The 18,596-nt window shown below is 35.5% G+C and overlaps 1 protein-coding gene and 1 long non-coding RNA gene across 8 annotated transcripts in view; both read right to left on the reverse strand.

The window, feature by feature from the left end:
* Positions 1–11,784, reverse strand: part of LOC145662038 (uncharacterized) — a 55,558-nt gene extending 43,774 nt beyond the window's left edge. For both annotated transcript variants that reach the window (XM_081727372.1, XM_081727371.1), the window contains exon 1: positions 11,633–11,784. In XM_081727372.1, the coding sequence (XP_081583498.1) occupies positions 11,633–11,759 (127 nt within the window). In that variant the 5' untranslated portion in view covers positions 11,760–11,784. The remainder of the gene's footprint in view (positions 1–11,632) is intronic.
* Positions 11,785–17,696: 5,912 nt separating this feature from the next.
* Positions 17,697–18,596, reverse strand: part of LOC145662039 (uncharacterized) — a 34,093-nt gene continuing 33,193 nt past the window's right edge. For 3 of the 6 annotated variants that reach the window (XR_014126957.1, XR_014126961.1, XR_014126962.1), the window contains exon 3: positions 17,697–17,872. This is a non-coding gene — a long non-coding RNA (uncharacterized LOC145662039). The remainder of the gene's footprint in view (positions 17,873–18,596) is intronic. The other 3 variants (XR_014126958.1, XR_014126960.1, XR_014126959.1) reach the window with 3 other exon arrangements.

Genomic DNA, 18,596 nt, shown 5'->3' on the forward strand with positions numbered 1-18,596 from the left:
AAGCCAGCGTTGGACTCTTTTTGTATTACTTGCTGCACGCGGAGTTGTCATCTTATAATCTTTGAGCTTTCTTTGCTCGTTTAGGTGGACACGTTTTGAACTGTTGATTTTTTTTTTTTCAATGTTAGACAGAAGTGTAATGAGTGCAAAAGTACAAGTACGCTGACATTCGTAGCGTTTTATTGGTTCTGTCTGGTTTTAGTGGACTTCGCAGATGTCAACTTGCATAGACCCTATACGCAGACACCATAAAATATCCCATAGACCGCATATGATTTGCTTTTTAAAAATCCCTTGTTTCTTACACAAAAACCACTCCAAATTTTAAAAAAATCAGTTTCGTCGGAAAAATGGCGCGTTAAAGGGTTAAGTTTAATCCTCTCCGTTAACTGTCTATTCAAATCAGTAGCCATTTCTGGTTTTAACGTATTCCACCGTAGAACAAAAACGGTAACAGATAAAGAGAGGCTGTTTCTCGCCAACGATTCAGCGTCTCAAGCCAACGTATCATAACTATAACAACACTCTACGTAAACCAGAAGTGATTCTAGTTACTATTACTTCCGGTTTAAATGGTGATTTTTATAGAGCAAAACGGTAGAAGATATCGAGAAACGCTTTTCTTTTCATTAATTCAATATCCCAAGAGTAGACTTCATCTGTTTCGTCAAACCTCTTTTTTCCAACTGGAAGTGGTAGAAATTAACCATTTCCGGTTTCAGCATATATATCCATTCAACAAACAGATAGCGAAAAGCTTTTTTTTTTTTTTTTTTTTTTTGCAATCGATTTAGTGTCTCGAGAGAACGTATTATTACATCAGGAATAGTCTACCAAAACGGGAAGTGGTTGAAATTTACTAGTACTTTTGGTTTCAATACTGATTCCCGTAAAGCAAGAACGGAAAATATAAATATCATAAAGCTTTTTTTTTTTTTTTTTTGGCGAATTCAGCGTCCTAAAAGTAGATTCCATCTCCTCTGTTAATCCCTTATTCTCAAACTGTTTGGTAGAAATCAACTGTTTCCAGTTTTAATATTCGTCGCCGTAAAACCAAAATGGTAACAGATAGAAAGAACCTTTTTTTTTGGGGGGGGGGGGGCGAGGAGATCGATTCAACGTTACAAGAGAACTTATCACCACCTATCACAAAATCTACCAAAACTAAAGTGATTGAAATTTACTAGTATTCCCGGTTTCAATACTTATTTTCACATGGCAGGAAGAATTCAATATAGCGAGTAATGTGCTTTAAATATATATTCAGTGTCAGGGGGAACAGGATATATCATTGATCTTATTTCTCTATTGAAGTGGTTATAGATGTACTACTTGAAGCTTGAGTATTGAATTTGCATAGTTTGTAATTCCATTACAGCTTTAGGCTGTAAAGAAAGCTGTGTTCTTTAATTATTAATTTATGTACTATATGAGAAAAATATGAACTCTTAAGTAGGAGATTGTATCTTGTAATTACAGAGGAAACTACAACTGTAAGATGGTATTACTTATATATTTTTAATTTTACATAAATTTTATTTCAACAAATTATTATTTTTCCATAAATTATGTAAACTTGATCCGCGAGATTGAGACCGAGAGCAGCATCTTTTAATCGAAACGACGATTTCGAGTCGAGGCGAGACCAAAACCTCTATTTGTCGACCAAAACGAGATACAGAGTGTATGCTGTCTCGTGTAGTCTCATCTTGAAACCATATCTACTGATGAGACTGAAATTTTGGATTGTAAAAGCGAACCGTAACTGTATAAATAATTGAGTAGGACTTGATTTTGATTTGTTAGAGAAATGTCTGCATTGAACTTGATAAGGTATCTGGAAAGTTGTATTTCCCTTGATCTTTGGCTAATAATAGCTATATCATAGAGGTTACATCGAAATTGATAATCTGGTCATTTCTTACACAGAAGGGTGCCTAATTAGCGAAATTTCTAGATTAGTGTAACTTAATTGTATTTACATTTTACTTATACTTTTTTTTAACTAGAATGCTTTTTGAGAGGTTTTCTTTTTTAAAAAAATAAGACTGAAATTTCTCGAACACATCTCGGTTTCTCTCCTTTAAGTGCCACGATTGAAATAACTAATTCGTGACAATTACTTGACTATACTTCAAAATCTCAACTACGAAAATGAAAAAATGAAATCTTTAATTTTATGTCCACGGTTATGCCGGTTAGGCTAAAGGAGACGGTGATGATGAGAATTGAATGAAGAAAGTGGGAGGAAACGGGAGAACACCGAGAAAACACACGAGCACAGAGTCTGTCCACCTCTCTACTCTGATGGTGAGTTGAACGGAAAGGTTATAAAGAGAAAAGAAAATCATTCTGAAAACCCAGTCATTTCTTAGCGAGAGTGTACTGTGATTTTCCAAGGAATACGAACAACCCAAATAACTAATCTTGAACTTTAGAAGTCCAGCCATGTATGAAAGTGGAAAAAAAATTATGATGAAACACATCATCATAAGACCTTTGAATATATAAAAAATAAAACAATTTGATTGCTCCATGTTTTAATTTTCTATAGAATACATTAAACCAGGCTTTCCCAAGCAGTATGTTACGACATACAAACATGTCATGCAGCTAGATGGGGTGTCTCAAACATTTAGGACGAGAAAACTCATTTTTTCCCATCTGAAAGGCCTAATCTACCTGGATATACGTAGCCTATATTACTGATTTTATTTTCACATTGAAGTATTTAACAATAAGCTAAAATCAATTTTGAGACATTGTACGAAGCCTAAGACAGCAGCAACAGTTCTATTTCACAACTTGTAGTCCTGTACTATTATAATTTATATTGCACTTGTAATATAATACAGAAAGTATGTTTTGTGGAACCGCTGCTGTGTTGATTCGTTGAGTGAAGAATTCAAAGAAGGCGAAAGGAGGAGAACAAGGAGTAGTTCTCTTGTGCTGGATTGCCATAGCAGAGGAATACCAGATGTCAGTCTATACGTTTGATTGCTACTGTCTAAGATTGAAATGATTGTGCAAGGCGACCTTTATGTTTGAAGAGAAAGATGAAAACAATTCTATTCAAAGTTTAAATATTTTGATAGGATACTTTGTAAAAGAACAAAAAAAGGAACATCAATTGAGCTTACTATTCAATAACACAAAGGAAACGAACTGTACGTGCTATGCACGCACAGACTGGTGATAACTATTATCAAAACCAGCACAGTGTAGAATTAATTATCTGCGAAAAGATTGTATGTTGAGCAATCGCCGAGTCCATTACCATAAAATCATATGCGTTCTAAATTTCTAAAATCTATCCCTTGCACTCCAAATATATTTAATCAATCATTCTGTGCAATACATATGCTCAAATTTATTATATAATATATTGTATTCATAAAGAAATGTTTAAAGTTCTTATTTTCATGCAGAATATTAAGTTTGTAGTCAACTATTAAATAGATTCATTTTGTATGTGATCTCACATTTTCCGGAGCCTGTGGTAAGACCATGTAATCAAAATCATTCCTTGGCTTTGGGTCTTTCAGTGATGTTTCAAGGCATTGTTTAATTTCTTATATTAAGTACAAATATGCCATTGTATTTATGTCTTAAATACATAATTATTTAACTTATCTTTACATACTTTATTTAGCATAAAGAATGCAAATTATCCAAGAATTGATGTTGACAACCTACTGAAACTATTTATTTAAATTTATCAGTCGATTCTGTAAATAAAATGAGATTTGTAGTTGTTTGTTCCATGCTACTGCCCTATAGGCGAAAGGAGACATGAATTAATGAAAGTGAATTATGCAATAATCGGTGGAATGAGAATGTGGGAATAAACAGGAATACCTGGAGAAAACCTACTGACCAAAAGCTCGCTTGGGCAGGGACCCCTCGCACCGAGATAATCGCTCTAACACTGAGCCAATGTGCTCCTTTCTCAACTGATTCTGCGAAACTCGTTAGATTACAAAACTAAATAGGTTTAATACTGCAAAGTTCACCAGCTTCGGTTATCATGTATTTATTTATTTACTTCTAAGATAGAGATATCATATTTTCATGATGCATCAAACAAGTATGCGCATAATTTCGATCGTTTCTAAAGTAAATGAGTAAATCATTCGAGCATTCATTTTCTGCACCAAAACGTAGATTTACTGTTTTTTTTTTTTTTTTTTTTTTTTGACAACTCTGAATCACACGTGCTTCTGTCCAAAATCGAACTCGCTAATCCTATGCCGAAGATGCGTTTGCAAAAACATATACGCATGAGTAAGTTTCAAAATATGCACACAGTTCCGCAAGTCTACCGGGGATCGAATTTACTTACCTCCCTAAGTATTTCCCGCTTCATTTCATTTCAGTTTATTTTAGTGTCCCTCTAGGCAACGAGGCTATATGATACGTGGACCTACTATTTAACGTGGATTCCGAGCAACATAAGCTTTCGCCATGAATCTAACCCGGGTCTTCCATGTCAAAGACTCGTACGCCAACTCTTTAGATCCAAGGAAGTTCTGTTCTCCGCCTTAGACTCACCCTATACGAATTGACAATAATTGATATTTCTCTAGTTATTTTATGATTTTAAATTACAATTGCAACACATACATATTTGTCTGTGGTATCTCATATTTGATTTTATAATAATATTTCAGTGATAAATAAATATAAAAGAGGTTTAAGAATATTTATTCATTCATTAAATACTTGAAAAGAAAGTTTTGTAACACACCTAAGGTGTTATTAAATTCCCAAATTGTAATTAAGTGTTTCCGTTTTTACCCCTTCATAATAATTTGAATTTGAGCGTTCCAAACAAATAATGATTCGAAATTCTATTGTGGATTCTTCTCGTCTTTGATAGAATATGAGTCGTTCTCTTATGTGTGTAGGAGAAATGGGGAAAGTACATGTTATTTTGCTCGGGTTAAGTGGGTCAGAACAGCCACAAAGCTTAGACTCTACCTTACATCTTCTTTCTCCGTGATCCCGTCTGCTGACTGAAACTTATTCCCTTTTTCAATATATATAATGTGTGATTACAATTAGCACCGTTCACATTTCATGACACTTTTGGTTTTCGGTTTTTGAAAGAACCAACATCTGAAAATCGGTTTGTAATTTCGGTTTTGAAAAGCGAGGTCGGTGTTTTGCTTTCAAAATGCAAAACCAGTGTTCCGGTTTCTAAACTTATACTAATTTTGAAAATGGAAACTAGCTTTTACGCATACGCAAATGCGTTTACACATGACTTGTGCAGAAACCAATTCTGTACGTGCTTTTTTTTTTTTTTTTTTGTAATTTTGTGTTACGAAATCAGTATATCAGTGAGTATAAAATAATTACACAGATATTTTTTAGAATCTTGTTTCCAAAATATTCCTGATACCTAGTTCATATGGAAAAACATGAAATGAGATAATCGAACTAACTTAAATTACAGCTAACATTTTTTTAGAAATCAATTTTGCCATATATTTCATATAGAACAGAACATCCTTACAAACAATAGAGCAACTAGGATTCCTTTCAGAAAATTTTAATGGTACCATTAAAATCTTGAGTGGCGTTTGAGTTTAATGTGATTTGTTAAATAAAGAGAAATAACATACATGTTGAGCCACCATTGTTCAATTGATATATTATTGACTTAGCATTAGGGTTTTCAAGAAAAATGACGGAGTTTTGTTATGGATCTAAGATAGATCTACTCGTAGCTACGAGGGTCATTTAACTCGAAGTGGCAACATAGATATGAAATGGAATGTAGTGAATCACTCACCTCAAGAAGCTTACAGTCCTTCGATGTACTCTCCGCCAGCCTGTTGAACCCTTCGCCAGATGTCTGGTGATCGTCGAATACCTGTCAAAGCCCTACTCATGGTGGAAAGACTACAAGGTGGATGCAATGCAGTGCTACATTCTTGTCGCTCTGGCGCATGACGTCATCTTGGTCTCAGACGTGGCCAGCGAGAGTCAGATGAACTTTAAACAAGCGCTTGCTCGCTGGTATCTTACACGCAAACTTCTCTTCTATTTATAGTGATCTTTTAAATTTGAGTACAAACAATCATTATGTAAACGTAATGTAATCAATGCTTAAGCTAAGTGAATTCAAAGGAAGATATTTACAATAGCAAAAGAAACAGCAATATCAGTTCATATTAAACAACTTTGAATCTTGAACAAGCCAATATTACTCACTACATTTTCTGCTTTCTCTTTCTTTCTTTCTTTCTTTTCTTCTTTAAACATCTGAAGTAATACACTCGAGTATGTATAGGCCTGAATAATCTATAACACAGTGTGTCGTTAATGCATTTCATTATCATATATTTATGTATGCTCAAGTATATTTTCGTAACACATTGATCGGTTTTTATTTACTATTATTATTATTTTGCTTGAAAGAGAATTCTTTACTGATGACCCCATATAAATTTTGAGAATATCTCAAGGGAAAATTCATGGTTTTCGTAAACAGAAATGCACGTACGTATATTTTCCTTATGCTTGGACAGATTTTTTTTTTTTTTTTTTTTTAATAGGTTGCTCCCATGTAAGTTTCGTCAGAATCTCAGGGGAGGTTAAAAACGTTATCGAGCAGGGACGCATGTATTTAATATCTTAAACATCGTTTTTATTTTTGATTTATAAAAAATCATCTTATTTGAAGTCGCTGATCGCTTATTTATAGAATTTGTATCTGAACAGTGACAGTTGTTGGTAAAACTGACAGTTCTCTGAATATTAGTGTCAAAATTTACGCCATAACAAACTGTATTATTAAACATTTGTACGAAATAAAACGTTACATATACTATTGTGTTCTAAAAATATATAGAAATAAATATATATATACAAAGCACCTCAAACAAAGAAATTGCAACATGACTATTTCAAGCAAGAAACAAAGTATTAAGCGTAGGTGAAGACGATGTAGGGGTGTTACAGCTAGACTAGAAAACATATAAACCATAAAATTACATAATTTTCTTAATTTTCTTGATAAGTTTTCTCTTTTCTGTCCCGTGGACTAAAGAAGACAAAAGATAAATGCAAATGAATGATTATGTGGAATTTGGTGGAGTGAGAATGCAGGAGTGCCCCGAGAAACTCACGGACACGATGTTGTCCACCAGAAATTCACTTGACCGAGAAGCGGACCAGTACCCCTTGCACCAGAGGTGAGCCTTCTGCCACTGAGCCACCGTGCTTCCTTGATTAGTTGAGAATCTATCATATTTTTAAATTTACTGCAGTTATTCTTAATTTTGTAATTCTGGAGGGAACCCCTAAATATGTATCCAAAGTAAATTATCCAAAGTTATGATTAAAATGAACAAAAATTTCAAAATCTGAGTGTAAAAATACCCCGACAATACCGCCCTGACATGGTAGGTGGATACTTTATTCTCTTGATCTAATACATTGTTATATATCTTTGTGACCGTTAATCGTTATTACGAACCTTCCATTCGTTAGTTAATTTGAAGTGCAACGTCCCGTTTTAGCACCGAGGCTACAGGGAATGCAGACCTCCAGAATGAAATGGGACCTGAACTACTTTAACGCGTTCAATGCTTTCCATTCGCGAAACTCGAGGGAGGTAAGCCTCCTAGATCATCGTGCCTCCCTTCTCGAGTTACATGCCTGCCTCTGTGGGGAAAAATTTATATCAATATCTTATGTAGAAGGAAATGATAGAAATGATAACCTCTGTCGGTTCCCCTCCCTCATGATTTCGAATCCGGGTCTTGCCCCAAAATTCGTCTTTTTAAATCGTACTATTGGATTTTTGTATGCAGAATCAACACAAGCTAATGTAGCTCTATATACTATTATTACATACTATTAATACTAAAAAGAAGCTACATAATGAAATCGCTTTTTTATAATTTCATTTAACATTGCATTTATTTATTACTTTTATGTACCATATTTTAGGTTTATTTTGTCCTGTCACCTGCAAGCTAAAATCCATTTCTGGAGACATTCCCCCTTTTTTGAGGAAATCTAAAGTATTTTATATTAGTTCCCTTAGTTTTTATGTAATAATTACTACAGCCGTACACTGCACAGTTAGGCATTCTCGATATCATTTAAAAGAACAAAGTAACAAAGAATTTCCACTTGTCACTTAAAGCCGCGCCGTTTCCCGTTGTCTCTTGCAAACCAGATGACGTCACAGCCACGACAGCGCTCCAGACGACATGCGCATGCAACCACCTTGTAGTTTTTCCACCATGGCCCTACTTTGTGAGAGGGTGTTGACAGTGCACCCTAAGGCACGAACAATGCTGGGAATATCTCTGAAAAGTTTGCCCCTGAGAGGTTCTTTCGCTTTTGGGAAAAGATCAAAATCGCAGGGGCTCATATACGGGGAGTACGGCGGGTGTTCCAATACCTCCCAACCTCATCGTCGAAACAGAGTCTGTACTGGATTGGCTGTATGGCATCTGGCATTGTCGTGTAGGAGAATTAGTCCATACTCCAGGAGAAGTGGATGTTTGCGCCGCAATGCTGGTCGCAAATGGTGACTGAGGTAAGCATAGTATGCAGCATTGACGGTAACGCCCAGTGAAACTTGATGTGGCAGGATAATGCCTTCGTGGTCGTATGACATTATCATCACCTTCACATTTGCTGGCTCTTGCCTAAGCTTTCTTGGTCGTGGAGCCATTCACTCGACTGATGTTTCAATCCAAGCTCGTAGGATCTTCCCATAGTGAAGACGCCAGCTTTAAGTTCTTAGGGGGGCAAAGGAGGGGCAGATTTTCGGGGGAGCGGCTATTTGCCATACCAAAAATGACATATTTATTACGTTTTACTTATTTTACATTACAGGTCGAGTTAAATGACCTTCGTACAGAGTGTGTTCTAAAACTCTCATTCTTGCTCAACCAGGCAATCAGTCTTCAAATTGTATTTCTGGTTTCCCTGTCCTTTATTTTAAACCATACAGTATCTTTTCATGCAAGTACAATATTAATGTTGTGATGTAGTTAATGTTAGGTATATGTAGTCATTAAGTTCTAATGTAGCAGGCTCAGGACTCAAACCACGGCTCTCGCGCACACTAGAGGAGAGTCTCATAGACACATTTTACTCAAGGAACGATCATACTATGGATTGAGTTGAGTTGAGTTGATTTTGAGTTTAAAGTTCCTGTCAGCATTAAGGCTATATGAGACGGGACCTACTGGTTAACCTGGAATCCGAACCACATGAGCTCCCGCTGGAAATCGAACCCGGTTCTCCCATGCCAAAGGCGCGTATGCTAACCTCTTAGTCACGAAGGAGCTCATACTATGCATTGAATATAACTGGTTTTTGTGCTGCAAAACATTACTACCGTATATCCACTTTGTAACACAAACTAAGTACGTTCAGACATGCCAACAAACTATTTCTGTTTATGTACATAATTCCTAGTTTTAAAATTATTTTTGTTCTAATTCACATTATTCGAAACCGAAAACCAGAAATCGGATTTTTTTAAATTTAAACTTTCTTAACAATTGATTTTCGGTTTTCCGAAAAATCGATATGGACAGCGCTAAACTATAATCTCCGTAAGGGCAGAAGTTTAAAAGGCTGCTCTATGAGGCAGGTGATCACTAGAAAGATCCAAGCCAGAACATGTGAACAGAGAGTAACTTCAAGCATCATGACTTACACTATGTTGCCAAATCCTTCATAGATATGAATTAGGGCTACAAATCCCATATTAAAATAACTATTTTATTTTTCTTCGGATGTTCCTTATTCACATACAAAAAAATTCAGTATATTTTCTTAATTATTTTTATATGAATTGGGAGAGCACGTGACTTTGTGACTACATTATAGAACCACCACTGAACTTAAATCTATTGATTACGCAATAACTAAAATTTTACATTACAGTAATAGTATTATATGTCATTTGTAGAATATGGCAAAGTACACTAATGTTATTCTTACATTCATGTTTTTGTAAGAATAAATATATAACTTTTCTTTTCCTTCTTTGAAAAACGTTTTCTATATTAATGAGTTTTGGAGCTCAAGCAAAAATCATCTGAGATTTCTTTTTCCGTAATCAGAATATTTATGCAATATCATTAGCGTTTAACAAAAAATGTCTAAAGATGAGACATATAGGATTAGCAATAAATAGAACTTATTGATCTGAAAAAGGTGATATGAATGGGTATAAAAATTCAGGCCTAATTTTCTAGAAAATAGATGGAAACAAATTTCTTTGTAAGCGTAAAAATGTATGAGAATAATCTGAAATTGAGTTAAGTTCCTTTAAGGTCCTCCAAGACAAACATATCTAATAAATAAGTGAACGAAACTAAATCTAAACTAAACTTATCTAATCTATTCATAATCGTTGTCATGTTGAAACGTTTGGCGATCGGGAACGGAATAAATTGCCTGAAACTCATTGTCATTAAGCTTTTCATTATGACACTACAATCAATAACGGTAGTACGGTTAATAAGATAGCCCAAAAGTTTGATTAATTTTTAAAATTTCTATTTTTGTTTAATTGTAATATTTTCATAGATGAGGCACATACCAATCTAAAATCGATCTAAAAAGAATAACGTTCTTCAGGATGATAGGATGCAGGAAACTTCCCCGATTATTCCTTAAACTCACAGAATTGCACACCTCCAGCCGGCAATCTATGTTGGCGGGATCAACTCATGTGACATATATGAGAGCAACATTGTCATCTTTCTGATTGCACGGAGCGACAAACGACAGTAGTATGGTGTATGCCAAACTTACCTGAAATGACACGAATAGTTTCCCCAGGATTCCCTTCCATGGTATTCCTGAGAAGATCATACGAATATGAGCTTAGTCGATCCCACAAGCCTCACTTTCGCAATGTTTCAGGGAAACGAAATTGGATAAATGAAATGCAAATGATCCGTTCATTTTCCATTGCTGGGAAAAGAACATTGTGATTGCTTTTTGCGACCTACTGTAGTAAATGTCCCAGTCAAAGGGGACATTATATTCCCACCAACCCAATAGTATGAAAACAGTTTACGTACAGTTATAAATAGAGCCCTGTCTTCCAGTACTAACTTTACTCGAAATACATCTCAAATTCAAACCACATTAATGAATTTATCGCACAATAATAGTGCGTCTCGCTCTCATAACCTCAGTTGGTTGATTGTTATTTTTTAAAATTCATCGTCTGTTTTCAGTACCGAAGGTATATGGGACGGATTTAGCTGCGTAAAGTGAGATGAGAATCCAGTGGCGTATTTAGGGGGGAGGGCTTCCGGGCTTAAGCCCCCCCCGAAATCTTACTTACTATAGTAAATTATATTAAATATCTTGCAGAATTTTCACATTTTCAAGCAAAGCTGCCCCCCGAAAGTTAGCAAAGCCCCTCCCGAAACAAAATCGTAAATACGCCACTGTGAGAATCAGAGGGAAGAAATCAAACGGGAATCGAAGCCTGGACCAAGCGAACAGAAACCATGTGTATTTATTAATTAGACATGAACAGCCATCATACCTTCGGTTTTAAACAAGGAAGCAAATCAGACGCAGTCACGACTTTATATAACAGTTAAGAGGAAAATTATTTCTACCCACTTACCTCCATTATAAGGTGCACTATATAAAAACTCCTTATTTCCACTTAATAGTGTGCTGCTTAACCACAAGAAGAGTAAAGCTGCTATAGTGGAGAGATACAAATAGATGTGCTGCATTGAATTGGTCATTTTGTGTCTCACACGAGTTGTTACTTCGCAGCGTTTGAAAACAGGAAGACGAGTTTCCGCTCTGCCTTCCTTATTATCAGTTGGGCAGAATTCTTATTTCCAAAACAACTGGTTAGGAAACAAACTAAAATCTCAGATACATACGCATTCTGTAATTATGTTATAACTACCATATACGTAAAAAGTTGCGTTTACGAGCGTATATTAAAGCACATATTCGGAAAGGAAAATTTTAGTGGCGAAAAATTGAGGGAAAAAAACAGAGTTGAGTTGAGTTGATTTTAGTTTGGCGTCCCTTTCAGCAGCGAGGCTATATGAGACGTGGACCTACTTATTAACGTAGAATCCGAACCACATGAGCTCCCGCCGGGAATCGAACCCGGGTCTCCCACGCCAAAGGCGCGTACGGCAAAAACAGACAAATAATACCATCTAAAGTGTAGTAATTTAAAGTTTATTCATCCTGTATTTAGAACTGATTATAGACACAATGACGCTGCTTTTAGTTATTCCAATACTTTGTGTGAAGGACGTGTCCTATTGTTAACATGAGTTCGGAACGACGACTGGGATTTGAATCCCGAACAATTACCAGCCGCACAAAAATGTTACGAAAAATCCATTCTCAGAGTGTTTGGAGGCGTTCCCCACCACACTATCTCACCTCCATCTGCCATGGATTACAGAATGACGTCAACAGCCTCGACAGTAATGTTACTTACGAAGCGAGGCGAGAAATAAGGTTGCCTCGTCTCGTCTCGTATTTCTTTGTCTAAGTCTAATCACGTCTCGACTAAAGAAGAATTATTTCTCGTCTCGTCTCGGTTTTCGAAAAAGCATTTCTCATCATGTTTTTGTAAATTTATGTACAGAATTTATTCCCTGACCGTTTTCTTAGTTTTATCTAGAAGTCTCGATAATTCTTCCGCGTCTCGAGAAGCCTACGAATGTAATTATGTAACAACGTTTAAATCGTATTTACTCTTAGAGTATAGTGTGTTAAGTAACGTTAAAACATTTACTATATCTATGAAATATTAACATTTTTATTGTATCTTTTAAGTATTATAAACCTTTGTACATGAGTGTACAGGAACTGAAAGACTTACGAACATGATTTATTTTTAAAATATAGAAACTTTCAATACATAAACATCTTCAAAATAGTCCATAAGGATGCGTGAGTTGTTTGTGTATTTCAAGCCAGTGAAAGTGTTATAGAATTCTTATATCAATACTTCCCAAAATTATCAGAAAGGGCAAGAAACAGAAGACGGGAAGGACTACTTGCTAAAGTCAGTTTTCAATATCTACGAGAAATGAGAATTCACTCACAAGTCAGCTCGGAACTCTGTGTGTAAGTTAACCTTTTTTCTATAATTGAATTTGTCTTATTTCGAGAATATATTTTTACATATTCTCATGGAGGTCTTTTAACAGGCCTATCAACGATCAGTTTTGTAATTTCATAAAGTTGTTTTAATATTCAGACTAATATTCTTGTTCAAAATATTCAGATTAATGTCTTTTAAGAAAGAAGACAAAATAAGTTTACTTATTTACTCAATCAATAGTCGTGTTGAAAATGTCTGCCTCAATTGTATTTGTTTTGTCAAGTAATGATTTATAATCAAATAAATGTATATTTATTGGAATTTCATTCTTAGACATATTAACCTCAATTAGCATTAAATATGTAAAATCTCTTGTTGTCGCGAATTCTGTCGAGAAATTTGAAGCTTAAAATATACAAAACGATAATCATGCCTGTTGTTCTCTATGGTTGCGAAACATGATCACTTACTCTGAGGGAAGAACATAGACTGAAAGTATTTGAGAACAAGATCCTGAGACGAATATTCGGACCCAAGAGGAACGGGAATGGGGAATGGCGGAAACTTCATAACGAGGAACTACATAAGTTATATGGTTTACCCAACATTGTTAGGGTCGTCAAGTCTAGGAGGCTTAGGTGGGCGGGTCATGTAGCTAGGATGGAAGAAAGTAGAAACGCTTTCAAAGTCTTGACTGGAAGACCAATCGGAAAACGACCATTAGCAGGACCTAGGCGCAGATGGGAGGACAATATTAGGATGGATCTCGCAGAAATAGGAATACAAAGTAGAAACTGGATCCAATTGGATAAGGATAGAAGTCAGTGGAGAGCTTTTGTGAACGCGACATTGAACCTCCAGGTTGCATAGGCCATAGAGTTAGTTATGTAAAATATAACCACTATACTGCCACTCAGATTCAATAAATCTTTAATCTATTTAGGAATTAAAACATAACTCCTTTAATTAATTCAACGAATTGAAACTAACGAACTGAGACCATAGTGCGAAATGACTTGTGTTTCTTTAAACGATGATAAAATCTCTTCATTATATTCGTACAAAATTTTTATACTATGAATCTCGGTAACACTAAAACAATGTTTGAAAATCTAAGTCTTCGGTAAACTATTAGTAACCACGAGATTCGAAAAACTTCTTGTCTGGTCTCGTTCTCGAGACGAAGCTAGAAATTCCTTATTTTGTAGGCAACCCTACTTGTCAGTAGATTAATTTAAAGTGTGATTGCTCCAAAGGTCGATTCCACTTAAGGATGAGCCCGAAAGAAGAGCACGTTTCGAATGCCATCTGATCTCACCTCTGAAACAAGACGAGCTTCCAAACGATATGTGTTTTGTGGAATTCGATAAGAGACGAGACAGATCCTGTCTTGCCTTTTTTGTTTTGAGTTTTGTGACGAGAAACAAGAAGAGTCGAAACGGGTAGTTAATATCTCGTCTTGTCTCGAAAGTCTTGAAGAAACAGAGTAATTTTTACAATTATTTTAAATAGTGTTCCTTCAGAAGAAGCTGCCTGTCTCAGAACAAATATCATAATTTAATACCTTGAGAGGACACACTCGTCTTAGCGTGAGAGACCCGGGTTCGATTCCCGGTGGTAACTCATGTGGTTCGGATCCCACGTTAAGCTGTAAGTCTATGTCTCATATACCCCCACTGCTGAAAAGGGACTCTAAACTGAAAATCAAATCAAATTACTTTGAAAGGGTAGAGGATCGAATAGTTTACCTTTCGAAATTGAGCTTGGTCGTATTGGTAACAGAGACAATAATGGGAATAAATTGTGGGAAGTAACACGTTTAAGTAGTATTATTATTTAAAATATCGACGTGTGCAAAAGTGCATAGTTACATGAAATCACCCCTGAAGAATTATTATCTATAAGTCACTGGTAAACCTATATCGTGTGGCATTGTTTCGTCTGAACAGTGGCGGATCTAGCATAGGCCCCCAGTTTTCTGAATGACAGAAATACGTAATTTATATATTTCTGACTGACAATCTTTTTTTTTTTTTTTTTTTTTTTTTTTTTTTTTTTTTTTTTTTTTTACTTTGTAGATCCACCTCTGCGTCTGACAAGGACACATCTTATATTGATAGTAGCATTGCCCAACGAAACAATGTGCAATTGATAGAGAAGTGAAGAAAAGTGAGAAATCCAAAGTTTTACGGGCCGACACCCAGAAACACAGGAGATACAGAGGAAAGAAGGATCTAGAATCATGTGAAGATAGCAATGCAAAAGATACACTAACACAGAAAGAACTTCAAAATGATGAAAGTAATCAAAATGGCATTTACACAAGAGTATAATAAGCAAGCACTGTACCCCAAGACATGCTCAATAACACAATATGTAATGCAGTGTTGTCACAAAGTGAAGATTTGTTAAATGGCACGGAACACAAATTATAACATCCAGAAAATCTAATTATGAATATAATTCTACCTGTGAGGTCTTGATGTGCAGTGTTGTCAACGTTTGAAGATAGAACTATATGAATTCTTATATGAATCTTGGATGTAGAAGAGTGCATACAGTACACGATTCGAACTAGTTGAAACCAAAATATGATACCACAACCAAGAATATAATTACTGAAGTACGAAAATAAAGGATGAAGCACAGTGTCGAAGCAGTTTTACCGAAGTGAAAATCAGAATAATATTAAACACAACACACAAAACTTTATATAGAAATTCATATGGGCCTATCTTCAAACGTTTGCAACATTGTACATCAAGACGTCACAGGTATGGTTCTACTCATAATTAGATTTCTAGATGTTATAGTTTGGGTTCCGTGCTATTTAATAAATCTTCATTTTGTGCTCAGTTGGCAACACTGCATTACATATGATGTAATTGAGAATGTCTGTGGGTCCAATGTTTGCTTATTATAATGTTGTGTAAATGTCATTTGATTACTTTCATCATTTTGAAGTTCTTTCTGTGTCAGTGTATCTTTCACATTGCTATTTTCACATGATTCTAGATTCTTCTTTCCTCTGTAATCTCCTGTGTTTCTGGGTGTCGGCCCGTAAAACTTTGGATTTCTCAGTTTTCTTCACTTCTCTATCGATTGCGCATTGTTTGATTGGGCAATGCTACTATCAATATAAGATGTTCCCTTGTGAGCGTTCATCTCTGCTGCATGGGACACTTGGTTCGAACCCAGCTCGCACCAAGTGAACTTTTCTGTGGACAAACACAGCATGCGTGTGTTTTCTCGGAGTTCTCCCTTTTCCTCCACTTCCTGCATTCCACCATTTCCTTAATTTCTCGTCATCACCGTCTCCTTTAGCCTAGCCTACATAACCTTGGGACGTAAAACAGTTCACGAAAAATCCTTCGCTAGGACTTGCAGAAACAATATATCAAAACAGAATTAAAATTTTATATCTTTAGATGCAGATCTAGGCCTTAGTCGCCTATATAACTGAGTTTTGTTATTATTGTTTTGAAATATAGAAACATTCAATTAAAATGTCATTAAAATGATTGCTGATGAAAGACGACGGATGATAAAAAAAGAAAAAAAGAGAAACAATCGGTTATCTTTTGTAAGTTCTGAAGTTACTCGGTGAACTGTTGCTGTAGTTACGATGTGACGTGCGAAGCGTTCAGTGGGCCATCTAAGCACTATTTGTGAATAGTGTAAGTTGGTAGCCGTGCAACTGAGAGCGTTGACGTCACTGTCAAGATAATTCTCGCCGACTGTAGGTCTGTTTTGGACTAGGTTAACTTAATGCGAGAATTTTCAATAAATAAATAATTTTAAATAAATAGAACCAAAAAACAACCTCCCAATTTTTCCGGACAATTTTGTAGTTTGCAAATGACATTTGATAGTCTCAACAACTCTGATGGTATTGACTGGGTCTCTTCTTCAATTTACCTCTAACTTCCAATGAGTTCCTTAATGTAGGAAAAAATTTTTCTATGAGAATTTGTAATATGGCAAAAATAGAAATTTCTACAAATTTATTAATGTGGGCTTGCAACAACTTAAGGCATATTTTAAGTTTTCAGCAGAATTTGATGTCAACTTAAATCAAGTTTGTTATCAATATTGTGTCGGAGGTTTGAAATTAATTTGATTTTGAGTTTAGCATCCTTTTTAGCAACGAGACTATATGAAGGTAAGGGGAAAAAAGAAATGTCCATGTATGTGCTTTAACGGGTGCTCTGCCTATCTGTTGATGGCTCTCGGTAGTATTTGACCGTATATGCCATGCATGCGTAGATGTAGAAATGTCCAAGGAAGGGAGCAAAATATTTGACTAACCCTATTCATTTTGTACACGGTTTTCAATATTAAAACGTCGTATTCTCGAAAATATAGTTTTGTAACATTCCTTGTTTTTTCCCCTTACCCTTCATATGAGATGTGGACGTACATCTTAACGTTCAATCCGAGCTAACGTGCTCTCGCTGGGAATCGAACACGGATCTCCCACACCAACGCTTGGCTAGGAAGGAGCTCTAAACATTACTAAGTTTATTGCAACTATTATATACAAATATTTTGAATCATGTCAAGAGATATAAGTTAACAACATTGAACTGTAATATTTATCGAAACTTTATTGAACCAAATGTGTTTTCATTGTTTAAAGTTTTTATTTCGAAATATCTTACAAACAGTCTTTGGTATTGGGATAATAACCTTTTGCTCTTCCTTAGACAAAATATGTGTTATGACTCAATGTCAAATGAATTCCAGGACGAACACACAACTTTCAAAATCTTCATGTTCCTGTGGGTTAAAGAAAAGAATCTCACAATTGACTTCTTATTTTATACTTCATTTTTAACTTAAATTACTAAAAGAACAACTTTTAATTAAATATGAACATTTAAAAACACAATGGAAACATTAATAATAATTATAGACTTCCAAATTATGCTTTGCTTAAATCTGAGCAGTCTTATAGAACGACATTGTCTGTCCATCTATCGACAGAGCAGAAACGTTAAGGGATAGCGGGAAGTGTTTTTTTCTTTTCAATGAACTTTAAAAAGTTCGGTACTTAATTCTCTCTCTGTGTGTGTTTATATGTTTTATTTGCGAATTTTTCAATTTTGAGTCCTCCATTCGATAGAGCATCTAAAATTATCTAAGAAAGTGATGGAATTTTTCTCTTCATTTTTACCGTTTCAAAGATATTGGCCAAGAAAGTTCCGACTTCGGGAAATTTAAGGAGCAGTATCTAGGGAACCGTAAGTCATTGCAGAACGTTTTAACAGGTTTCTTCCTCCGTATAAACAAAACACTTGTTCACCATTCCTGATTACACGGTTCCAGAAGTTTTGTGGCTTGTTGATGTGCATCCTTGCGAACTCTACCAGGTCATGTATCAGGCACGTAGCCAAGGGATGGGTCCGGGGGGTCCAGACCCCCTCCCCCTTTCGGAACCAGAAATAAAAAAAATTAAGGAGAGATAAAACAAAAAGAAACGAGAAAAAGCAGAATCAGCGTT

Source organism: Thermobia domestica, chromosome 10 (assembly GCF_964235325.1).
Source record: "Thermobia domestica chromosome 10, izTheDome1.hap1.1, whole genome shotgun sequence".
NCBI lineage: Eukaryota > Metazoa > Arthropoda > Insecta > Zygentoma > Lepismatidae > Thermobia > Thermobia domestica.